The sequence below is a fragment of the Callorhinus ursinus genome, unplaced genomic scaffold, assembly GCF_003265705.2.
Source record: "Callorhinus ursinus isolate GAN/ISIS: 27379988/994484 unplaced genomic scaffold, GSC_fseal_2.0 scaffold14, whole genome shotgun sequence".
Lineage (NCBI taxonomy): Eukaryota > Metazoa > Chordata > Mammalia > Carnivora > Otariidae > Callorhinus > Callorhinus ursinus.
In genome coordinates this window covers 11026841-11051795 of record NW_027397076.1, presented here as the reverse complement: position 1 = coordinate 11051795, position 24955 = coordinate 11026841, and the positions used below count along the sequence as shown (strand labels likewise).

General features: G+C 39.7%; 3 protein-coding genes and 1 pseudogene across 6 annotated transcripts in view; 1 reads left to right on the top strand and 3 right to left on the bottom strand.

Annotated features, from left to right (window-relative positions):
* Nucleotides 1–662: 662 nt before the first annotated feature.
* IKBIP (IKBKB interacting protein) lies at nucleotides 663–23964 on the bottom strand. 2 transcript variants are annotated; one of them, XM_025881180.2, is made up of 3 exons: nucleotides 23509–23952; nucleotides 15313–15430; nucleotides 663–1930 (listed from the first exon to the last, which is right to left on the bottom strand). In XM_025881180.2, the coding sequence occupies exons 1-3, from the start codon at nucleotides 23682–23684 to the stop codon at nucleotides 1175–1177; spliced, it is 1050 nt and encodes a 349-aa protein (XP_025736965.1). In that variant the 5' UTR covers nucleotides 23685–23952; the 3' UTR covers nucleotides 663–1174. The 2 variants fall into 2 exon arrangements, with proteins under 2 accessions (XP_025736965.1, XP_025736964.1); XM_025881179.2 differs by lacking the exon at nucleotides 663–1930 and adding an exon at nucleotides 8602–11149 and having other exon boundaries at nucleotides 23509–23964.
* LOC112831889 (ATP synthase F(0) complex subunit C2, mitochondrial pseudogene) lies at nucleotides 17705–18371 on the bottom strand (annotated as a pseudogene).
* On the bottom strand, nucleotides 23928–24955 carry LOC141374141 (uncharacterized). The gene is made up of 3 exons (XM_073900880.1): nucleotides 24836–24955; nucleotides 24520–24700; nucleotides 23928–24427 (listed from the first exon to the last, which is right to left on the bottom strand). The coding sequence occupies exons 1-3, from the start codon at nucleotides 24953–24955 to the stop codon at nucleotides 23928–23930; spliced, it is 801 nt and encodes a 266-aa protein (XP_073756981.1).
* APAF1 (apoptotic peptidase activating factor 1) overlaps nucleotides 24196–24955 on the top strand; it is a 90946-nt gene continuing 90186 nt past the window's right edge. Inside the window, exon 1 of one of the 3 annotated variants that reach the window (XM_073900459.1) lies at nucleotides 24196–24335. The gene's annotated coding sequence lies outside the window, so the exon portion shown is untranslated. The remainder of the gene's footprint in view (nucleotides 24336–24955) is intronic. The other 2 variants (XM_025882345.2, XM_025882344.2) reach the window with 2 other exon arrangements.

The window sequence follows — 24955 nt, the reverse complement described above, 5'->3', positions numbered from 1 at the left end:
TATACGTAGAATTATATAATGCTGTTTTAAATGTTAGAACTTCCTTCTCTGCTTAGGCTGCTCTGGTCACATCATCACCACACATGAGCTGTGTTGCTTTAGGGCAGTCTCCATCTGAGGCTTGGCAAGTCCCCTGCAATTTATGATTCCTCTCCCTCAAACCTTGCTCTGGCTACCACTTCCCTACTCTATTTTAGGTCATCTTTACCTGTTTCCTAAGGCCATGAAAGACCCAGGAAATCTTACATGATTCTTTTCCTGCAGCTCCCTGGCTGTGACCTTTCTAGTTTCCCTTCCTCTAAATGTATGATGAACGCTACAGCCCTGATCCTAATGGATAGTTCTCTAGTTTGGGCTCCAATCCTATGTACTATGTTCCCTGGCAGTCCACGAGGGCAAGTGGGGTTCAGATCCTGCCCCATCTAGATTTCCCAGTGGTAGACTGGCGGATCCTGCTTTTCCCCACTTGTCTGAATGCGTGCATGTGCGTGTGTGTGTGTGTGTAAGAGTGTGTATCAGGGGAATGCATAGAGTTCTTGCTATATAAAATTGCAAGTATATGTTTTAGCATATTTTTTTGAAAAATCAACTGCTCAACCCTTTAAAATATTTTGTTTTTACTGTTCAGAATAGAATGTTAACCTTAAAAATAAAACAGCCAGTTATTTCACCAGCAAAATGGGTTTATTCAGGAATAACAGAGAATCCCAATTCAGGACATGCAAGCTACGGCAAAACCGTAGCCAAGTCCAGAGAACAAAGGAGAGGAATGCTTTTTCATAGAGGAAAGGGAGCAGTTGGGAGGGGCTATTATAAACAAAAAGTCCATTGGAGTGAACTGGGAGTTTGCAGTGTGGTGGCTTCTCATTGATTGAGTTGTGACAGTGTCTCACTGGCTGGGCTGCTGTGTCTAGGAGAAAATCTTCCCCCTGCTTCCGTAGTAAAGCATAGGCTTCTTCCTGTTTGGCCAAGGGCTGCAACTTGGCATGAGAACTCCCCCTTCTGGCCTTGGAACTCCATTTAAATGAGGTTTCCTTTATTCAGTTTCACAAACCAAAAACAAAATGACATTTGCTCCAAAATTTCATTATTTCTGAGTTGTCAGTTTTTTTATAACACGACAGAGGTCATGTTACTAAAAAAGTTATTTCAGTCTCGTCTAAATAATTTCAAACTAATTCATATCTGAAATGTGTGTAATTTCATCTTTCATATCCTTAATCTCAGCTTGGACTATTGTTAAATTAGATATTTTTTCATTTAAGAAAGCAATTTCTTTCTCTCTTTGTAGTAAGTCAGTAACCAATCTCCCAATGCGTAGCGTTAAATCATTTACCAATGGTTCCAAATGGGAAAAGTCCTTCTTTAGATTATACACCTTTGGTTTTAGATCATTTGCAAAAGTCACTGTCTTCATAACTTTAGCTCTGTCACTTTCTAAGCTTAAAAACCTATCTGTGTGCTTGTTGAAATCATTCTTTAGCTCTGAAAGTATCTTCTTAACAGAGTTAATTCTTTGTGAATTTTCAGATGCTGTCTTTCGGAGCATTGCTGTTCGGTCAATGCTACTTGAGAGAAGATCACCTATGTTTTTTACTGTATCTTTTTCTACTTTTTCTATTTTATTTTCTAATTCTTGTGCAGACTCTGTCAATGATGTTACATCAGTTACTAAACCTGAAATACGTCGTATATCTGTTTTTACAGTTGTAATCTTAAGACCAACATCTTTTGCCATAGCAGTTGTACTTTGATCTACTTTTGTCACATCTTGAGAAAGAGCTGTCAAATTGTTGTTCAATATATTCTGTTTTTCAATTATCCTGTTGGACCAAGTTTTCACCTCATAAATTTCCTCCTGTAGACGCTTTAGATGAGCAATTATTTGAAAAGACTTCCACTGTTCCATGATAGTTTCAGACTTCTGACACTATAAGAAAATATAACACCATAATAATTAAATTGATTAACAGCTTAATATATAAAATTCAAGTTGAATTTTGAACTATAACTTTACCATTCTGGAAAACACGGTAAAAGATGTATCAAGTGACTAATGATTAAGAAGGAAAACATGAAGGACATTTCATAAAATGTCACTGGAAAGAGCATTTTTCAGCTATTTTTATACTATCAGTCCTCTGTACAGGGGCAAAATGAGCTAAATGAGAGACAGGTAGTTTTTCTTGCTGGAGAAGAGAGGAGGGAGGCTTCTCTAGATGAGCTTTGGTAGATTTGTGGGGGTCAAACAAGGCAACATAATTTTTGAAACACAAGTTTGTAGATATTTCTAGTGCTAGAATGAAGGGGCCAATGTTCAAGACTCCATGTGTATACGCTTTATTGTCCTATTACTTTTAAAGATTTTATCTTTAAGTAATCTCCACACCTAATGTGGGATTTGAATTTATAACACAGAGATCAAGAGTTGCATGCTCTACCGACTGAGCCAGCCAGGTGCCCCTGTGTATTTCTCCATGAGACCCCGAATAACTCAATTAACTGATTCTTAAGTTCCTACTATGTTAGGCATACCAAGTGTTAGGGATATAAAGATGAGTACAGCTTGGGGGGTGACCTCAATTCAGTTTAGTAGTTTAGTAGAGAAGATAGATATGTAAAAAACAAAACAATCAACAAAAAAAAAGCTATCTTCAAAATTCTAAAATCTTATGATTCCAGATACAAGTGGTTCTCAACTTTTGTATATTTCCATGCCATCCTCCTTCCTTACCATCCACCTGTAAATTGTCATTTTGGTTTAACCTGGATACATTAGTTGATGAACATTTTTTTCCTCTTCCCATCCAACCCCTAGTTGATGAACATTTTGAGCCACACAACTACCTGACAGTATTTCAAGTTATTTTCATTGTTTGTGGTAATGTTTGTGTGCACATGTGAGTGTGTGTCTAAATAGCAGTGTCAGAGAAGTTGAATATTTCATTTTTGAATACTTAAAATTTTTTGCAAGTTTTTATTTAAATTCTAGTTAACCTTCACAACGTGGGCATTTTCCTCCCTCTAGATGTGCAGTTTGTTCTCTTAGCATTCAGAATGACTTGATATTCATCTGGCTGTATTCCAGGGATGAAGTAAGCATAGGGTCCCCCTACTACTCCGCTATCTTAATTCCTCCTCCCGAATATTTGAAATTTTATTGCATTGTGTCATCAGTCAATAAAATTAAGAGGGAAAGGAAAAAAATTAAAGTGTGGATTATAGTGATAATAGTATATATATATGAGATATAATCTCATAATACAAAACTGAAAATTATAACAGGAATTGTCAGGTAAAACTAGTAAACTTCAATCAGAAGATTAACTGAAGACTGTGGATTGTGCGCTCAGCTATGGAGGAAAAAAAATTAAAGGACATATGTAAAATATATTGTCAAAGCCTATGTCGAAAGACGGATATACATAGTGATTACACCGAAAGAGCGGGTCTGCTTCATAATGTGTAACTCAGTCATATGACTTTCACACATTTAACTTTCAACTCATTTTTCAGGAAAGCATTGTTTTATTATTTATTTATTTATTTTAAAGATTTTATTTATTTTTTCTTTAAGATTTTATTTATTCATTTGAGACACAGATACGGAGAGAGAGCATGAGCAGGGGGAGAGACAGAGAGAGAGGGAGAAGCAGGCTCCCTGCTGGGCCAGGACCCTGACTGTGGGGCTCCATCCCAGGACCCTGGGATCAGGACCTGAGCCGAAGGCAGACGCTTAACCATCTGAGCCACCCAGGTGCCCCTATTTATTTATTTTAGAGGGGGGAGGATGGCAGAGGGAGAGGAAGAAAGAGTCTTTTTTTTTTTTTAAAATTTTTTTTTTTTTTTTTTGAGAGAGAGAGAGAGAGAATGAGAGATAGAGAGCACGAGAGGGAAGAGGGTCAGAGGGAGAAGCCGACTCCCTGCTGAGCAGGAAGCCCGATGTGGGACTCGATCCCGGGACTCCAGGATCATGACCTGAGCCGAAGGCAGTCGCTTAACCAACTGAGCCACCCAGGCGCCCAGGAAGAAAGAGTCTTAAGCAGACTCCACTGAGTGCAGAGCAGGAAACAGGGCTTGATCCCACACCCCTCAGATCACGACCTGAGCCGAAAACCAAGAGTCAGATGCTTAACCAACTACATCACCCAGGAACCCTGGAAAGCACTGTCTTATTTTATTTTATTTTATTTTTTTTTAAGATTTATTTATTTGAGAGAGTGAGAATGAGAGAGAGAGAGTACATGAGAGGGGGGAGGGTGAAAGGGAGAAGCAGGCTCCCCGCCGAGCAGGGAGCCCGATGCGGGACTCGATCCCGGGACTCCGGGATCATGACCTGAGCCGAAGGCAGTCGCTTAACCAACTGAGCCACCCAGGCGCCCGGAAAGCACTGTTTTAAAGTGGAGATTGTCTATAACTGTGTACTAATAATCAAAACTAGTTGGATCCTCTGTTTATAAGGATATATCAAGAGGATATAAAACTAAGTGAAATAAGTCAGAGAAAGACAAATACCATATGATTTCACTCATATGTGGAATTTAAGAAACAAGACAAAGAGAAAAAAAAGAGAGACAAAGAACCAAACTCTTAAATATAGAGAACAAACTGGTGGTTGCCAGAGGGGCAGTGGGTGGGTGGGGGAGGGGGGGCGGGATGGGTGAAACAGGGGAAGGGGATTAATCATGATGAGCACTGAGTAATGCATAGAACTGTTGAATAATTATATTGTACACCTGAAACTAATATAACATGGTGTGTTAATTATACATGAATTAAAAAAACACAAAATTTTGTTTTTAAAAAACCCCAAGCAACTAATTGGATCCAACAATGTTTACTGGGCCTGTATGTGCTAGTATGATCAAGAACAGTCTCTGCTTTTAAGGAGTTTGTAGTTTAGTTTGGGAAAGAAAATGTTAATAAATAGATTATTTGAAATAAGAAAATAAATGGGCACCTGGGTGGCTCAGTCAGTTAAGTGTCCAACTCTTGATTTTGGCTCGGGTCATGATCTCTGGGTCCTGGGATTGAGCCCCAGAGTTGGGCTCTGTGCTCAGCAGGGAGTCTGCTTAAGGATTCTTTCTCCTATTCCCTTTGCCCCTCCCCCCACTGATACTCTCTCTTTCTCTCTCAAATAAATAAATCTTAAAAAATAAATAAATAAAATCAGAAAACAAGGAATTAATATGCAGGCTGAAAACCAGTTTTACAAAATAAGATCTATAATTTCACCTAAAGACATCAAGTTTCATTTCCAAAATAATTGTGTATTTCAATGTTTTTTATGAATTACTGTTATAAAATTGCATTTGCCTGGTTTATTCAGCTAATCTTTTGAGATTATTTTGATAACATTAACATGGTTTTATATAATGCAAATAAAAATTTAGTATGTTCAGAACATTATTTTAATGGCAGCTTCAAAAAGGAGTAACAATATAGCTGCAAAAAAATGACAAGCTGAAATGAAGCAGAACAGTTATCTCAAAGTAGTAATTCCCTCTCTTTCCCCATTATATATATTTGATTCCAAAATATATTTTAGGATTTTTCTTCTCAGGTTTATGCTACATTAATTATTGGTGGGGGGGTGGCCCCAAATGTTTTTTGGTAGAGAAGTTAGACTGTTAAAATGTTATTATGGGTATGACATTAAAGAGTAACCACAGGGGTGCCTGGGTGGCTCACTTGGTTAAGTTTCTGACTTCGGATCAGGTCAGGTCATGGGTCCTGGGATCAAGCCCTACAGCGGGGCTACCCGCTCAGCTGGAAGTCTGCTTATCCCTCTTTCTCTACCCCTTCCCCACTAGCACACACGCAATAAATAAATAAAATCTAAAGAAAAAAAGAGTAACCACAAACAGGAAGGAAATCAAGTAGTGATTGCAAAAGCATATTTTATTTTTAAGGGAAAGGTTTTGCAAGTGTATTTGCTGAAACAGAGACTCCAAAGGGTGAAGGAAGTAGATTGCTTATTTCATCTAATTCACTCTTAGGTTATTGTTTATTAATGTATCTACTCTGGTAGAATAAATGTAGCCTAACAGTATTACACAGTTAAGACTCCTCAGAAAGAACTTACTTCATTCTTAGAAGGATCAGATCATTAAGAAACAGCTAGTAAGGCTCTGTTTTACTTGGTAGCTTAAAAGCAATTTACCATGAACTTGTATTGATCTTTACTAAAATATTTATGAATATAGTGTAGGAATAGTCTTGAAATTGTTTCATGGAAATACTATTTTTTTAAAAAGATTTTTTTTATTTATTTTTTTAAATTTTATTTATTTATTTGACAGAGAGAATGAGAGCAGGAACACAGGCAGGGGGAGTGGGAGAGGGAGAAGCAAGCTTCCCACCGAGCAGGGAGCCCGATGTGGGGCTCGATCCCAGGCCCCTGGGATCATGACACAACCCGAAGGCAGATGCTTAACAACTGAGCCACCCAGGCACCCCTAAAAAAGATTTTATTTATTTGACAAAGAGAGAGAGAGCACAGCAGGGGGTGCAGCAGAGGGAGAGGGAGAAGCAAGCAAGCTCCCTGCTGAGCAGGGAGCCCAAAGTGGGGCTCAATCTCAGGACCCTGGGATCACGACCTGAGCTGAAGGCAGATGTTTAACTGACTGAGCCACCCAGGCGCCCCTCACGGAATTATTTTTAAAAATTACTTAGGGCTTGTTTAAACTATTTGCCTAGAATGGACAGAAGTTTTGGAGAGTCCACCAATAGCTCAAAAGATTTTTACTAAATTCCTATCATATACACAAGGTACTAAGCTAGATACTATCCTATAATATAAAATATTGCTGGGTCTACAAGTAGAACAACATGGTTCAAGGGAATGATTTCTGGGTCCAAAAACTTTGCTAAAGGTTCTTTGATCTTTGTAACTAAAGGACCTGGAAATTTTATTAATCTCTGAAATTAAAAACCACATAAAGCCAGAATGGGTCTTAGAGAGTTTTTGATACAATTTCCTCATTTTACAAATTAAAAAACTGAGCCCCAAGATAAAATGCCCAAGAACACATAGTGGCAAAGCCTAGATTAGAAGATTCTGGTCCAAGGCTTTCTCCACCACTGCTTTCCCACCATTCCCTAAACATTTATTGGTTCCTTCTTATGCCCAAGGCCCAAATAATTTTAGGTCATAGTTACAACTTTTGGGTGACTTACAGTCTCGTTTAATGGTAACATGGTAGTGGACACATTTGGCTGAATTACAGTTTTTTTAATGCTCAAGATGGTTCTATTGATGGTGGATTTCTTGTGATTTTTCTCCCCCTAGTTGAATAGTAGCAGATTGCATTGTATAGTGGGGAGGTCAGTGGCCTCTGGAGTTGGACAGACATAGCAGTGTGACTGCAAGTTTCCTAACCTTGCTAAGCCTCAATTTCCTCATTTTTAAAATGGGTGTCATGGCTAGCAAAGTTGTAGTGTGAAGCAGGGATCCTACAGGTCATTGTAGGTACTCAATACACAGAGCTGGTACTGTGATGATGATGAATGTAGACTTCCCAGCAATGTTTCACACATAATAGGCTCCAATGCTAATTCTCTCCTCCCTTGCTGTGAAAGCTGGGATGGAGCATTTCGATTTGCATTAAATTAATAGTTCATAGCTGAACTGAAAAAAACAGATGCTGGGTAAATTTGCAGAGCTTTTGCTAACTGTGCACATAAGTATATAGAGAAATGAATATTTTTTCATGTGCTTGGTGAAGTTGCAGCATCATTTTTTGAAAATTTTTTTATTATCATCATTAATGACATCATATTAAGCTTTGATCAAGATTATGGATTCATAGAAAGGTCTGTAATCAGGTTGAGATTAAAAATGATGCCATTAACTTTGTATCTTACTAGTTTTCTATGAAACCATAAGGTTAATAAATCAACATTTTTCATTATAAAATATAAGAATACACTTAGTCAACAGCTTCTAATCATTAGGCAAAATTTAAGGAAATATTACTATAAATATATTTTTAAACTTTGCATCCAAAAGTTAAAAAAAATTAGGTGTTTATTTTGTAAAAGTGACTTATTTATACTAAATTTAAAATATGGAGCCAGTAGTACTCTATCAGAAAATAATTGATATATTATCAATTACAAAGATACAAAAATGTGTCTTAGAATACAGTAATCTTCCTTAAAGGAAAGACTAACAATGTAATTTAATACTTGATACACAGGGAAGTTTTTGAAATTTCAATTATCTGTATTATATAAATGAATGTAAGAAAGAGAGGAAGACAAATTAGGTACATCTAAATCTGTCTACTGACAATTTTTCATAGGAAAACCTCTGAGTAAAGGAAAATGTACATATACACATGTATATAATATGTATATATACATACACACAATAGTTTTCTCATGAAATTCTTGTAGAAGGGTAGTTTTTGTTTCCCTTGTAACTGTCACTATAGAACACAGTGGTCACCTGGTTTCCATTTATTTTCTGTAGCGACTACTATGGTATATACAAGTCAATAATAATGTTGTATCAAATCTGGTGATAGGCCAAACAAACAAACTACGAGAGATCACATCTGCCAAGACGGGATGGAGGTTGAAACAACAAAGTTCTAGTGAACTTTAGAATCTATTTTATTAGCATTAAAACAAAGACAAACAAATACAATTTTGTCAGTGCACACAGACAAGAACTTAGAATTCAGACGTCAAGGAATTTAATGTTAAGATTCCAGAAATTAATGATATGCTCTTTAATAGTGGCATTCTTTCAGGCTTATTTTTATTACCCATGGCTGTCTACCAGAGGCCCTCCTAACCCAAAACTAGAACTTGTTTGGGATTTTTCAAAAAATGTGCAAATTTACATAATAAAACTACCTGACTACAATTGACTGCTTTCAAGTTCTTTGTGTTTAATTCCACTGATATTACATTATAAAACTGGGACTACAGTTGGTTATTGGCAAGAAGATACAAGTAGGAACAGTACTTCCATATGCGGTTGACTCAGTTTTCAACACCAAGTTTGGACACTCTTGATACATCAGTTACCAATAAAAGTCTTACATGTTTCTTGACACTGCACATTTCCAATTATCATTATTGGAAAAATCTGACTAGATCTCCCCTTAATCACATCTCAGTATGTCCACATCTTATTCCTTATGACTCCATTATATGATTTAGAGTAAAATCAAATCATCATGTAAAACAAATTTGGCTGGGTATTTAGTTTGGGAACTCTTTAAAAACAATGACATATGTTTAATTACCATAGTTATCATAATTTTTCAATATGCTGCTTTTTCCTCTTTGAAATAGGCCACAGGTGTATTGGTATTTTTTTACGTAGGTAGAATAATTTATCTAGGGATCATGTATCTAGCAAACTCAAGAGTCTGTAACACAGTTAGAACCTTTAAAAAAAAAGCCCAGGTATACAAAGATATTCCAAAAGTCCATACTTCATACACAATTCATAGGTAAAACTTTCAATAAGAACATATTTAGTCCTTTTTTTTAATTAAAAAAATGTTTAAAGTAATCTCTATCCTCAACATGGGGCTCAAACTCATGACTGCGAAATCAAGAGTCAGGCACACCCATATTTACTCATTTAAAAATTCTTACAAGTTTATCTGTAATACACTTTAGAACCTTAATAAAAAGTAAAAATGTTTCCCAGGCTCCACAGTTTTCAAAAAGTACGTATTGATTCACAGCAAAGCACCTCATGCTTTCCTTTGGTAATGTTATTTTTCATTTTAGACAAAATTCCTATGAACTTGGTGGTCTGGATCTTAGCCTGCAGTAAATTACAAAGGAAGTGCAGAACTGGTTAGGCAGGCACAGTACCTACCAACCAACCTGACAGTAATGGGCCAATAGGTCACATCTTTAGGTGACAGAAAATGTATAAGAAATAGACATAAGGTTTGAAAAAATAGCAAACTAGGGTCATTTTGTGAGAAGGGAAACCCTCCTCAATAGCTTGTAGAGGTGTTAATATATTTGGGTCCAATATAATAGGTGAAATTCATAATAATGTCTATTACTTTTTAGAAAAAACATTTAAAATATTAAGTATATTGCTTTAAAAAGGTGGGGATATATTTTGGAAATATTTCTATTTAAAATGCCTAAAAGGAAATAAATCTTATTGCTTAAACAGATAAGCTTTCATTATCTGGATAATCCATGTGTGTAGATATGTCACTTACTTGCTAGTAATGTAGGATAAAGTGAGGCATATCAAAATAACACAAAAACATGGAACTAATAAATTTATATATACAATATGGTCATCAGAATAAATGTGGTGCATTTAAAAGTCACTATCAATTCCTTTATTTTCTAGATTATATTCTTCTAAAGTGCCCTTTTCTCTTGTACTTGAATATACCATAAAATCATGAACTTTTCCTTTCAGAACATCCAGTTCATTTTGCATCTTTAATATGCTATTATCATACTGAATTCCTTCAAGGGTTTTCTGCATCTCCATTATTTCAGATACCGCTTTCAGCATATCATCTTCCATATTAAACATCTGAGTAGTTAAGTCTTCCATTTTTTTTTCTGTCCCTATCAGGTCCTGAGAGACTCTGAGAACAGAGCGAATAGCACTCTCAATTGTTGGCAAATGTGTCTTGCATTCTTCAACTTTGGTTTCGTAGTTGGAAAGTTTATTAGTCAGGTCTTCATCTCTGGTAAAGAGAGCATGCTGTTCTTCTTCTAGCTTTTCAACTGCTTTTGTATCAGAGCCAAGCTGCTCCTCTACTCGTAGAAGATCCTCTTCTTCTTGTCTTTTTACTGTTCTAATATTTCTTAATGTGCTTTCTTCCAAATCTTTTAGCCTTTCAGTGAGCAATTTTATTTCTTGTTCAGCTGAGTTAATTTGGACAGTAACTTGAGAATGTATGTGTTTTGATTCTGATTTGAAAATGTCTGTATTAACATTCATTTCTTCTAGGCTTCTTTTCCAGAAATCTGAAACATTCTGGAATTTCTCATTAAGACTTTGCATCTTTTGGGTGAGCAACTCTTCACTATTTTGGATGTCACGCATAATACTTTGGAGGTTGGATACTTCTTGCTCAAACTGGGTCACCAAAGACATGGATGATGTAGCTTCCTGCAGGATACTTTCAGTAGACTCAAGCTGCATTTGTAACACAAAACAATTCCCAAGGCTACTTAATAAGTTTTTTTTTTTTTTTTAAGAGAGAGAGAGCATGAGCGAGCAAGGGGAGAGGGGGCAAAGGGAGAGGGAGAGAGAGAGTCCACGCTGGGTGTGGAGCCTGACATGGGGCTTGATCTCATTACCCTGAGATCATGACCTGAGCCAAAATCAGGAGTCAGACACTTAACCAACTGAGCCACCCTTAATAACTTTTATATTAGGGAAATACATTTTAATAAGCACAGGCCCAGTTCAAATTCTGAAGATGTCTAAAATAGCCAAGTATATCAGAACCATAATGACAAAAACATTCATGACTTTAGTTGTTTTAACAGATTTAAAGTTGTTTTAACAGATTTTAAAACAAATATAATAGATTAGCACTATGGGAGAAAAACACACACCTGAATTTATAAACCTAAATATTTGTACATTTTCATGGAGGAACATTCAAAAGAGAAATAATGTTAAAGAAGTCTGAAGTATATCACATTTCCTTCTTTTCTTACTCCAATGGAAAGCAACTTAGTTGTCAATCTTATAGTTACGTGGCTTTTTTAGAAACTATAACTGAGTTAATAAAATTTGTTAAGTTTCCTAAATTCTCTGATTCTGGAAGAGTTTCTACCTGAAAATTTCTTGACTAACCTCTTACAGATAAGGTACCAGAATCAGATCTTACAGACATAACAAAGGCAGAAATGAATAAAAGTCCAGTTTAGTGAGGCAACTCACATCAAATAGTAACATGTGCTAAGTATCTGTAAATTGTGGTAAGCTCCTGACATTTCCTCATATGTGTCCAGAATACAGGAGGCTGTGGACTCTTTTAGCTTATACTCACACACAGGTAACAGCCTCAGAGACTACAGGAAGGCCTAGAATGATCGTTAACTTATTAAATGTTTGCAGCATTGTGTTGAAGGCATAATACTGTACAAGACATGGTTCTGCCTCTGCCCTTAAGCAGCTTAGTTTAACTGGGGAGAAAGCCAAGTCTACATGTGTTATGATGGGGAAGAGCTATGGGAGCACTTACATGGGGCACCCAAACCAGACTTCAAGGATCAAGGAAAATATTCTAGAAGTATTATCTAATATCTGCTTCTTTTCTAAATCATCCTACCACACTACAGCCAGATGAAGCTTTTAAAAACTGCTATGCACATCATGGTATGACATTAAAAAACCCACGATGTTTCCTAATACTTCTGGGATAAAGTCCCAAATTTATCTCTGTATATGCTATTTTTTCCTTGTTGCTTAGCTCAGTTCTGTCTTTCCTTCAAGGCTCAGAACAGATCTCAGCTCCTCAATGCAGCATTCTTCCATAGCCCAAACTCTTGGAGCACCTATCGTGTTGTGTATTTGACACCTATTTGGCACTCAGCACACAAAATTAGAGAAGTTTTGAGTGTTCACTCTGTGCCAGACCTTGTGCTAGCCACTAGATATGAAAACAGAGACATAATATAGTTCCTGGCTTCATAATTCGACAGAGGAGACAGCATTTTGGATCTTTTACATTACATATTCTGGAGTCTCACTAAGATTTATTGATTATCCTGTTTCATTATTAGGCACTAAGGATATAAAGACAGAATGTTGGCTTAAAGAGCAGAAAAGGAGGCAAATTAATAACAACAAAAACTCACAAATTTACTATTTGTGTCATGATAGAATTAGTATGCAGAGAATGGATGCTCTGAGGAGAGATCATTAGTCTGGAGCAGAATGAGGAAAGGCTTAGAAGTGACTCTGAAATCTGACTCTTGAACAGACTGATGTTACTAGTCAGGTGAGGCTATGAGAGATTCTAAATTCCTTAGGGGAAGAGACCATGTCTTATGCCTTTTTGTAGCTCCCATATCTTAGGGTATAAAAAAACATGTTTGTTGACATTTAGGAAGAAGAATGGCCTTAATCTTCTGGGCCCACCCCAACCAAGACCTGAAGCAATCCCAGGTGATAGAAACAATGTGTAACAGTACTAATATAAAAAGTCACTGTGAAACCTTATTTAAAAATTATTTTTAGGGGTGCCTGGCTGGCTCAGTCGATAGAGCATGGAACTCTTCATCTTTGGGGCTGTAAATTCAAGCCCCACATTGTCTGTAGAGATTACTTAAAAATCAAATCTTTAAAAAAATTATCTTTAATGTACACATATAGCTATTATACAAGATCCTTCAGAAATCAATTCTGAGAAATATTTGTACATCAGTAATACTGTTAAGTTTAATTGTCTTTTTATCAGCTTTTTGAAGAGGTAAGCTTATCTTCATCTAAGGTAATTTCCTGTTTAGGCTGTTCACCAGAGCATCACTGTAATCTGGAGGCAGTATACTCCAGTAGACCCCAAATATAAGATCAACTTTTCAAAATAGTAAAGGTCTCAAGACTGAATCTGAAAATATATAGTGACTAGTATGCTACAATAATTTGCATTTAAGGGCTGTAAATATACCAAAAATTTTTTTTCATTTTTTTTTTAAAAAGAGCTTAATACCTTGAATTTATTTCTGTTTAAAGTTTTCAAAAAGTTTGCATATATATTGTATCACATCTGAGCCTTATAAAAATCTTGTTATTCTCACTTAATAAATGATGAAATAGAGGCTAAGAGAAGTTAAAGTGATTTTTTCAAGTTCACACAGGTGTGATGAGAGCCCACATCTAGTTGTTTTCTCCTCCTACTGATTATGCTGGCCTTTAGGACCAGCTTTGCGAAAGGGCAGCTATTGTTGAATTAATCCTAGGGAAGACTGGGAGAGAAAGAGCTCTGCAAAGACTAAGTATTTCCTGGATAATGATGATATTTTAAAAATCTGCCTCAAAAAGCATTTTAATTGCCACCAAATTTTTCATTTAAAAAGGACGTTTTTCGGGCGCCTGGGTGGCTCAGTTGGTTAAGCGACTGCCTTCAGCTCAGGTCATGATCCTGGAGTCCCGGGATGGAGTCCCGCATCGGGCTCCCTGCTCAGCGGGGAGTCTGCTTCTCCCGCTGACCCTCTTCCCTCTCGTGCTCTCTATCTCTCATTCTCTCTCAAACAAATAAATAAAATCTTAAAAAAAAAAATAAAAAGGACATCTTTCTTCAAAATTTATTTTCAATAGCTTTTAAGTACATGGAGTTTCTATCTCCTGGGATTTATTTTTCTATAACTCTGTTCCCTCTGATTAGAGGAGCCCCTAACGAGTACAACCAGATTCCAACTTGAGCCCTACGTCAAAATACCATTATGCAGCATTATGTAGCTTCTTCCCAAGGCCCCTGGGCTCACCCTCTGTGGAATCCCCTGGCATGTGTGAGGGATGCATAATTTTCATCTATGGCTTTTCTCTTCTGGGGGATTGATTATATACTAATTCTCTGCATGAGGCCACAGGAACTCAGACCCTCTATTTAATTTTCCTGTTTTTGAAAATCCTTGCTCACCTTGGTGCCGAGCACAAATCTTTGTCTACCTTATGACATGAGTAAATGTTTAGTGAATGAATAAATGAACAAAGAAGGCATGTTTCCCAATGATAGCTTGGTTTCTGGTAGCCAGACAATTCCTGCATGATGCCTTATTGATTGCAGCTGACCTCTCCCAAGAAGCATGGTAGTTAAAAATTTGTTGTCTCACATTTCTAAGAATTCCAGTAATAATGCATCTGCATTTGCAGCTTGAAGAAACACAACATACACATGGATTTTAATTTTCATTTGGCTATAAAATCAGTATTTATTTTTAGGTTAGTCATTCTTATATGCAGAAGTATACAAATTTACCAACTAGAAAGTAAAGAAAAAAAAACACCTGATAGTCTTTGCCCAGCAAGTGCTGTTTCTATTCTAATTTTATATGTAAAGACCAATCATATTTTTAGTGCTCTAGACATTTGATATTTAAATAGAAAATTGGGGCCATATCATTATAAACAGTAACATTTGCTATATTAAAACAACCCTGTCTTTTCAAAATAATCTAAGTCTAAATTGGACTGAAGGGAGAAATGTACAAAAACCAGTGAGAGTTAAAACAGTAATCGTCTAACAGGCAGGAAAAAGGAAGTTATGAACTGGGGTAGAAGGGTGGTAGTAGGGAAGAAAAATGGGAAAATCTACCCAAATAAGCCAATTAATAATTAATTACCTTTTCTGAAATTAAAATGATTTTACTTTGAAGTCCTTGGAACTTGTTGGTTTCTATTTTCAGTAACTGGTATTGGCTTTCCACCTTTGCAAACTTTTCCGACTGCTGAAATACAAACCTGGAAAGAAAAAAAAATCACTACCTCCTAATTCACATCCATTTAAGTTTGAATTTTAAAGGAACATTTTATAATTTTGATAAGGATAACATAAATTCTGGTATGAGTGGTGACAGCTTTTAGTAGTTTATTTCAACAAATTAATAGAAAGTGAAACTCTATCCTGTTCAAGTCCCAGTCCAGTGAGTGAGATGGTGTGATAGTTGTATGCACAAGAAATATTTTGGAGGAAGAAATGACGAGTCATCTAGAATAAGATATGGGATCTCTACTATTTTTCTCAAGGCCATATTTGGGCAATATCTAGAAAATAAGTGTTTTCATACTGAAATGTAGAAGCAAGAGTTACCTATATAAAAAAGTATTTTTAAATTAAAATGTAGGAGAGAAATAAAGCAGTGGAATGGAAGAGAGAGATGATGACTAGAAGCTGAAAAATAACAAGTCAAAACTATGAAAACAGGAGTCATTGTCAAAGTGGCAATAGAACACATATGCAATGCAGGCTGTATAATCTCTACAACTGGTTATACTCAATATACGAGTCATATGGGTGTACTTTATTTTTTTCATATAGGTGTACTTTAGATGCCACTCTAAAATTGGAGTATATTCTTCATCTGATAAGTAGTAAAGGTTGTAGAAGCATAAAAAAGTTATCCCAATCTTAAAAACAATAAATAGACTTTTGTTTGTATAGGACATGAGATAAGCAAATGCAAAAGAAATGCTTTGGATCTAATACCATTTTGGTTCATCTACTTTTTAAAAAAATTTTATTTATTTATTTGAGAGACAGAGAGAGCATGAGCAGGGAGGAGAGGCAAAGGCAGAGGCAGAGGGAGAAGCAGACTCCCTGCTGAGCCAGGAGCCTGACATGGGGCTCCATCCCAGGACCCTGGGATCACAATCTGAGCTGAAAGCAGACGCTTAACTGAGCCACCCAGGTGCCCCTTGGTTCATCTACTTTTTTTTTTTTTTTAAGATTTATTTATTTATTTGACACAGAGAGAGAGAATAGAAGCAGGTGGAGGGGCCTGTAAAGGGAGAAGCAGACTCCCCGCTGAGCAGGGAGCCTGATGTGGGACTCTATCTCAGGACCCTGGGATCCTGACCTGAGCCGAAGGCAGACGCTTAACCGACTGAGCCACCCAGGCACCCGGTTCATCTACTTTTGACTCAATTCTTTGGGCTCAGAAAAAGCAGCAGTTGAAATTCTTCGTGTATTTATTGAGTCATCAAAAAGTGGTGGGGCAGAACCCTAAGAAGAGAGTGCTTAAATCATAGTACATAGACCAGTGGTTCAAAAGCTTTGCTGCATATTGGAGTCACTTGTCTGCTTTTAAAAAGTCTAGTGCCTGGATCCCACCCAGAGAAATTCTGACTTATGGGGTTTAGGATGTGATTTGGATATTGGAAATCTTAAAAGCTCCTCAGATTGTCTGAGTACTCAGTCAAGCTGAGAAGCACTAATTGATAGTGTTTTATGAAACTGACTTCCACTGAAAGGCACACATTTAAAGATTGCAAAACTCAAAGGAGAAATGAAAGACTTCTAAGCTTTGTGTATCATTGCAAATGATGCTTCAAATTCATAAATGTTAATAGGCTAACTTGCTATAAAACTGTCCAAAACTAAAAAGGACTTTTTGCTTTTTGAATGTTTACAATATTGGATAAAATAAGTTTTTTTTTTTAAAGATTTTATTTTTGAGAGAGAGTGTACAAGCAGGGGAAGCAGCAGGCAGAGGGAGAGGGAGAAGCAGGCTCCCCGCCGAGCAGAAGCCCAATGTGGGGCTCGACCCCAGAACCCTGGGATCATGATCTGAGCCGAAGGCAGACACCCAACCGTCTGAACCACTCAGGCGCCCCGGATAAAATAAGTTTTTTTAAAAAATATTTTATGTATTTATTTTGGAGATAGAGGGCCTGAGTGGGGGAAGGATCAGAGAGAGAGGGAAAAGCAGACTCCTAGCTGAGCGTGAAGCCCAACATGGGACTCGATCCCATGACCCTGAGATCATGACCTGAGCTGAAATCAAGAATCAGAAACCTAAACAACTGAGTCACCCAGGTGCCCCATAAATAAGTTTCTTTTGATGATGGCTAGTGTCTGTCCTATGAGATAACAGTGAATTAAGTAAGCCCAGGTTACGTAACTAGCATAGATTGACTTTTCTCCTATGTGCTAATATGACTTTTAAATAACATTTCTGGTTATTAGAAAATGCCATTATTCTAATTTTCAAAGATGAATGCATAGACTTAATTCTTTTTTTTTTTTTTTTAATAATACAGTATTTATTTGTCTTCCCTCTGTCAAACCCTGAGCCAACCACTTTCCCCAGGCTGCCTGGGGAGGTATAGGAAAAGGAACATACAGGGCAGACAAGACACGGGAGAAAGACCTATGGGAGGTGGAGACGGCTCCTTCACATGGCGAAGAGGATGAGAAAGGCCACCATCAGGCAAAAGAGCCCCATGGCCTCCGAGAGGGCAAAGCCCAAAATGGCGTAGGAGAAGAGCTGCTGCTTCAGAGAGGGATTCCTGGAATAACCAATGATGAGGCTCCCAAACACAGTCCCAATTCCAGCCCCAGAGCCAGCCACCCCTACCGTGGCAGCCCCAGCCCCAATGAACTTGGCTGCTGTGTCGATGTCCCTTGAAATGGCGCTGGTTTGGAAGCTGCGGTTAAGAATACATGAGGTTAGGGGACGTGGGGCTGCCAAGCTGCTGAGGCTCTTATAAGGTACCTCATCTGTCAGTGTCTCTGGTGGTTTTAGCACCACTGCAGACAGTGATCGGCTCAACAGCTGAGAGGTGCTCCTGACCAAGAAGGGGGTGGAGACGAACTTTGCACAGGCGTACATTTTCAGGGGATGAGGGGCTGTGGCTGGAGAGCTGCTCCCAGTGCAGAGAAGACACAGAGGGGCAGGGGGAGGCGGGCTAGACTTAAGTTTTTTACATTGGCTGTTTCATTCTTGGATTTTAGGAGATTCTTTTCAGAGTATAGGCTTATCTGAGATCATTAGACAGAGACCAAGGATGTAGAACCCCTAAAGAAATAAGTCTAATTTCAGAGATTAGTTTTATCACTCATTACTCCAGTGTTACCTCTGGGATTTATCCTGTAGATCAGAATGTTTATTCAGAATAAAACTGTTATTATAAGAGTCTTTTTGTAAAGGTTGATCCACTACTATAACACATTATAGCACTTTCCATTTTATTAAATATTTTAATGTCTATTTCTGGACTTCTCTTCAAAATTCAAATAGTAAGCAAAACCTTGACCTTGAAGAAAACTATGTCATGCTAGTGCAAATATCATCTTTGATGATAATTTGTAGGTTTTTTTCATGGTTAACTTCTCAACAAAATAAAAAAAAAGATTCACCATTACTACATATGAATAATAAGAAAAATATATAAGAAAAAACAAGCATAGGGGTGCCTGGGTGGCTTAGTTGGTTAAGCGTCTGCCTTCGGCTCAAGTCATGATCCCAGGGTTCTGAGATAGAGCCCTACATGGTCAGGCTCTCTGCTCAGTGGGGAGCCTGATTCTCCCCTTCCCTCTCCCTCTCTCTCTGCCTGCTTGTGCTCCCTCTCTCTGTCAAATAAATAAATAAAAATCTTAAAAAAAAATAAAAAGTAAAAAAATAAAAAACAAGCATAAAGTTGATTCTGTGCTAGTAATGAAAAAAATGAAAAGCAGTTTGTATGTGCTGAATTAAAATACATTCATTTTATTTTTCACTTAGATGTGCCAGGCACTATTTTAAAATGATTTGTAAATATTAACTCCATTAACATTAAGGAAGATGATGATTTTCTACAAGTCAATGTTGACAGAAGGTAACTTCATTCCTGAAAAACTAAATTTTTGAAACTGGCATCCAGGTTAGTGTCCAAAGTGCTTTGTTCCCTTTTTATGAGTCAAGAGATATGTGTGTGTACATATATATATACATGTATATATATATATATATACACACACACACATTTTTTTTTAAGTAGGCTCCACACCCAGCATGGAGCCCAACATGGGGCCTAAACTCACAACTCTGAGATTGAGACCAGAGCTGAGATTAAAAGTCAAATGTGGGGTGCCCCAGTGGCTCAGTCGGTTAAGCATCTGCCTTCAGCTCAGGTCATGATCCCAGGGTCCTGGGATCAAGTCCCGCATCGGGCTCCTTGCTCAGCGGGGAGCCTGCTTCTCCCTCTGCCTGCTGTTCTCCCTGCTTGTGTTCCCTCTCTCTGACAAATAAGTAAATAAAATCTAAAAATAAAAAATTTAGATGCTTAACCAATCAGAGGCATATTCTAACAGAAGTTAAAGGCCCCCTATTCCCGGTCTTCCTCAGTTTAGATGAGACAGACAGGGTCTTAGCAGACTATAGCTTCTAGTTAGAAAAGGACTATAAATAGTTCTGAACTAGGGATTTTTGTTTCTAGGGTTTTGGCCTCTTCTTAGATTAGTATCAAATGGAGGTAGTGTATCATACTGGGTAAGAGTATGGAACTTAAGCAACTTTGGCTTTGCCATTTACTAGCTGTATAATCATCTTGGGCAAGTTATTTATCTTTGCTATAGTTTCCTCATCTGTAAAGTGGGAATAATAATACTTCATAGGGTTGTTGTAGAGATTAAATAGGTTCAAATTTATGCAGTTAGGGTACCACACATCAGTTGCTCTCTTTAAGTACCTTGGCCATTTCTTTTAGACTGCTTTGTGCAGCTGCTTTTCCATCCCTCTATAGTTAGTTGCAACCTATAGTGGTATAAGGATCAGGTTTTCCTCCTGCTTACACCTGATGGAAGCCCCAGGCCTGTCCACCTTTGAAACCAGTGTTGAGTTCATAGCAAATCAAGGATGGAATGGACAGATTAGACCACTTACAGGAAGAGAAGAACTCTCTTACATCTGCCTTTGGCTAGGTCATGATCTCAGGGTCCTGGGATTTAGCTCTGCATCGGTCTCCCTGCTTCTCCCTCTCCCTCTGTGTGCTCACACTCTCTATCTCTCGCTCATTCTCAAATAAATAATCTTTAAAAAAAGGTCAGAGCATTTAAAGCATAACCCTGTTTTTCAGATAAAACTTCACTTACAAAAAAACAATAACAAAAAAGGATGAAAAATGAGGTTAGTGAAAATTTTCAATGTAACTTGTGTCTTTACTCGGTTAATTCCTGCACTAAAGTGTCTACTTTTCAGGTTTTCCTTTATAGATTTCTTTTTTTAGAGAGACAGAAGAGGGGAGAAGGGCAGAAGGAGAGGGAGACAGACAGAATCTAAGCAGACTCCATGCCCAGTTCAGAGCCCAACTTGGGGCTTGATCCCACAACCCTGAGATCATGACATAAGCTGAAATCAAGAGTTGGACGCTTAACTGACAACCACCCAGGCGCCCCTATAGATTTATATTAGTGTTTTCCCAGAAAAGTAACTAAATTATTGAAAAGCTGAACATTCTGTGATGTAATTTATCTCTTATGAATATGAATCTTTGGATAATTGAGAATTAGTAAGTTTAATAACTAAAACCAGTTTACTAGGTTCCAGAGAGAAGCAACATATACAGATGATCTCCAACTTACGGTTTGACTTAGATTTTTGACTTTATGATGGTATGTAAGTGATAGGAGTACAGCAGAAACTGTACTTTGAATTTTGACCTTTTCCTAGAGTAGCAGTGAGATCCTGATCCTCTCCTTGGTCGGATCCTCTCCCCTGATGCTGGCCAGTGCCTGCAGCAGCAGCTCCCTGCGATTAAGTGACCATGATTCACTTATAACCAATCTGTACCCATACAAGCATTCTGTTTTTTTTACTTTCAGTATTCAGTAAATTACGTAAGATATTCAATACTTTCTTGTAAAATAGGCTTGTTAGATGACTTAGCTCAACTGTCTGCTAATGTTAAGTGTGCTGAACACATTTAAGATAGGTTAGGCTAAGCCATGATTGCTAGATGAGGTGTATTAAATGCATTTTTGACTTAAGATATTTTCAGCTTACAATGGGTTTACTGGGAAGTAACCCCATCCTAAGTCAAGGAAGATCTGTATCTTTTAGCCTACTAGCTCTATTACTGAATAACCTTCTCAGTATAAAAGGGCTTTTATTTCCCTAATGAAGGTCGTGCATTTTAAGACATAAAAGCAGTTTATTTACAAGAGTAAATTTATTAAAAAGGGTAAATTTATTCTTTTAAGATCAAAATCAAAATATTACATAATACTTAAGTATTACTACATTACTATTACATAATATTACATGAACAAAATGCCATATTACTATATCTTTTTTTTGAAGAGAACATTTATTTTTAAAAGATTTTTATTTGACAGAGAGAGAGAGAGAGAGCACAAGTAGGGGGAGCAGCAGACAGAGGGAGGAGAAGCAGGCTCCCAGCTGAGCAGGGAGCCTGACATAGGGCTCCATCCCAGATCCTGACCTGAGCCAAAGGCAGATCCCTAACTACTGAGCCACCCAGGCATCCCTGGAAGAGAACATTTAATAACATTTACTTTATTGTAACAAATGTTTTATTAATTTCAACTCAGGATGAGTTACCAGTGGAGTATAATTCAAAATTTATTACAATCAAAAATGGTCTACATTAAATGAAGTCTAGGGTCCCTCCTCTATTACTCTTGAAGATGAATAACTATCTTTTAAATACTTTAAAAATCGGTGAAAAGTGGAGGGAAATTCTAATTTAAAGCATCAGTCTTGTTATTAAGATGAAATAGGTTATTCCTAAAGAAAATGACTGGGGAAAACAAAATTACTAAGTTGGTTTTAAGGTTCTTTTTCTTTCTTTCTTTTTTTAAAGATTTTATTTTTGAGAGAGAGAGCGAGCCCGCGAGCGAGAGCACAATCTGGGCGATGGAGCAGGGAGCCCATGCGGGTCTCCATCCCAGGACCCCAGGATCATGACCTGAGCTGAAGGCAAACGCTTGACTGACTGAGCCACCCAGGCGCCCCTTAAAGTTATTTCTAATATTAATTTTTTTTTTATAACAACAATGTATCGCTATTTGCTTGGTTTAAAACTTGCCTGGGTGGCTTAGTCGTTAAGCATCTGCCTTCGGCTCAGGTCATGGTCCCAGGGCCCTGGGATGGAGCCCCGCATCGGGCGGGCTCCCTGCTCGGCGGGAAGCCTGCTTCTCCCTCTCCCACTCCCCCTGCTTGTGTTCCCTCTCTGTGTCTCTCTGTTAAATAAATAAATAAAAGATTAAAAAAAAAAATAGGGCGCCTAGGTGGCTCAGTTGGTCAAGCGACTGCCTTCGCCTCAGGTCATGATCCTGGAGTCCCGGGATCGAGTCCCGCATCGGGCTCCCTGCTCAGCAGGGAGTCTGCTTCTCCCTCTGACCCTCTTCCCTCTCGTGCTCTCTATCTCATTCTCTCTCTCTTAAATAAATAAAATCTTTAAAAAAAAAACCTTGGTTTAAAAACTATAGATGTTCAGTTTTAGGTGAACACAAATGCTACACTTTTGTCATTTTACAGTACTAAAATTCAATCTAACTTAGGAAGACACTTTAAATTCATAACGCATGAACAAGGATGGAAATACGAGAAATCCTCCAAACTCTGATATTGTCATTAACGTTTGTTGCCCTGAGATCATACTGAATTATTTAAAGACTGCAAACGTTGCCATTAGGCATTTATGGGGTGAGGGTGGGGCAACTGTGTCCATGGCAAATGTGCAGCGGACAGGAAATGGTGGGTTACAAAAACGGAAAAGCTTCGGACGTGCAGCAGGCGCTTAATAAAGTTTGGCCAGATCCGCATCTCTTAAGAAATGGCTGACTCGTTCCCAGGCCTGAGTCTCAACTCCAGTTGAGTGATCGGGGCACACTACTAATACAAAAGAAAAATGAGTTGTAAGAAAGAGCGAAAAAAAAAAGTTGGGCAGTTCCCTTTTCCGGGTCGAGGCAGAGGAACAGAAGCCGCAGGTCTGGGGTTGGGAGGTTAGCGAGATGCCGAGCCGGGCGAGGCCCCGAGAAGAGCCGGGCGACCGCGGGAGGCCGGACACAGGGCCCGGGCGGCCTCGCGTCCACTTACCACGCCAGGCCCAGGCACGTCCCCAGCGACAGCAGGCTCACGCCGGTCCGGGGGTCCGCCCAGCCCCCGCCTCCACCGCCCCGGGCCTCGGGGCTCTTCCCGCCGTCGCTCCGCTTCCCCGGCTCCGACGGCGCTCCCCTGGGTCCCGACTTCTTCCGGCTCTTCACCTCCGACATGTCTGAGGACGCGACAAGCCCCCGGCGCCTTCTTCACCCTGGGGGGTCGGGACTGGGCCTCCTCAGCCTCCGCGGGACGACTCAGCGGTCACAGCGGTGACCGCGCCCCCTTCTGGACTTGGCACCGCCCACAAACTTGCCCCCTCTTCTCCCGGCCGTTCTCACTGCTTCAGAGCGTCCCCCAGTCACCCGCCCTCTAGTTCCTCCAGCAGAGGCATCTGGCGAACCTCCTTTCCCTTTCCATTAAAACCGCAAACTTGAGGAAATCGTGGCTTCCCCGCGCGCGCGAATCGCCGGGCAGCTAGAGGGCGGGGAAGGGTAGCGCGCGCCACGTGGAGCGCGCCGCCGCCTGGGTCCTTGGTCCTCGGAAAGAGGCGCGCCCCCGTGGCTTAGCCCCGCCCCCTCCGTGGGGTGGGGCGGAGGGCGCTTCTTTAGGCGCGCGCGGGCGCTAGCCGCTGCTGGGGCGCGTGGGGCAGCGGCCGCCCCTCGGGGGCTCCGGGTGTGTGTGTTTGCGTGCGCGGGCGCGCGCTGTCCGGGCTGGGCGGGCCCAGCGGGTTTTGACTGCTCCGCGGTTCTGAGGCGGAAAGGAGGAGGTTTACAAGTGGACGCTGGTTCTTTTATTCCTGGGCTGAAGGGGCGAGGGAGCCGAAGGTGAGGAGTCTGGGCAGTCAGCGACCCGCGAGGACTTGAAGTCGCGGCTGCGTCCGGAGTGGTGCCGGACTCCGGCCGGGGTGCAGCTGCCGCTGGGGGGAAAGAGCGACAGCTCGAGTGGGCCCTCCTCCCTTTGTGTCTGGGGTGAGGTACACGAGAGGGCGGGCCTCAGACCCGGCCTCACCTCGGCGGTCCGGGACTGTGGTCTGCCCGCGGGGGTGACGTCTATCTCTCCGCGGGTCAGAGGTCTCCGGGGGTCTTGAGGCGCCCCGGACTGCGGAGGCTCTGGAGGTGCACCTGTGAGGCTCGGACTTGTCCTGGGGCCGCGCGCGGATCCCTGCATTCCCTTTAGGAAGCCCCCATTGCTTACCTCCCCACCCCCACCCCAGCCCCACCCCCACCCCCACCCCCGCCCCACCCCCACCCCCACCCCCGCCCCAGCCCCACCCCCACCCGTTCTTCCCAGTCTGTCCCTGCAGGGCTGCCTTTCCCAGTAAGACCTTTTGCACAGGTTTGGGTAAGTTTGCGCCCCGCTTTTCTGCCCGAGCTGGGTTCTCTGGAGGTTCAGTAGCCAATTTCAGGGACTCAGAATTCTGGGACAAGGAATAGTTGATAATCAT

What these genes read in the sequence shown, in the direction of transcription:
- IKBIP (XM_025881179.2), bottom strand. Translation starts at nt 23,684, where the DNA reads ATGTCGGAGGTGAAGAGCCGGAAGAAGTCGGGACCCAGGGGAGCGCCG. An exon ending in ACGTGCCTGGGCCTGGCGTG is followed by an intron (nt 15,431 to 23,508) that starts GTAAGTGGACGC and finishes TTTTCTTTCCAG; the next exon opens with GTTTGTATTTCAGCAGTCGG. An exon ending in TCATTTTAATTTCAGAAAAG is followed by an intron (nt 11,150 to 15,312) that starts GTAATTAATTAT and finishes TTACAAATGCAG; the next exon opens with CTTGAGTCTACTGAAAGTAT.
- LOC141374141 (XM_073900880.1), bottom strand. Translation starts at nt 24,955, where the DNA reads ATGATTATCAACTATTCCTTGTCCCAGAATTCTGAGTCCCTGAAATTG. An exon ending in TACCCAAACCTGTGCAAAAG is followed by an intron (nt 24,701 to 24,835) that starts GTCTTACTGGGA and finishes TGGGGAGGTAAG; the next exon opens with CAATGGGGGCTTCCTAAAGG. An exon ending in CACAGTCCCGGACCGCCGAG is followed by an intron (nt 24,428 to 24,519) that starts GTGAGGCCGGGT and finishes CTTTCCCCCCAG; the next exon opens with CGGCAGCTGCACCCCGGCCG.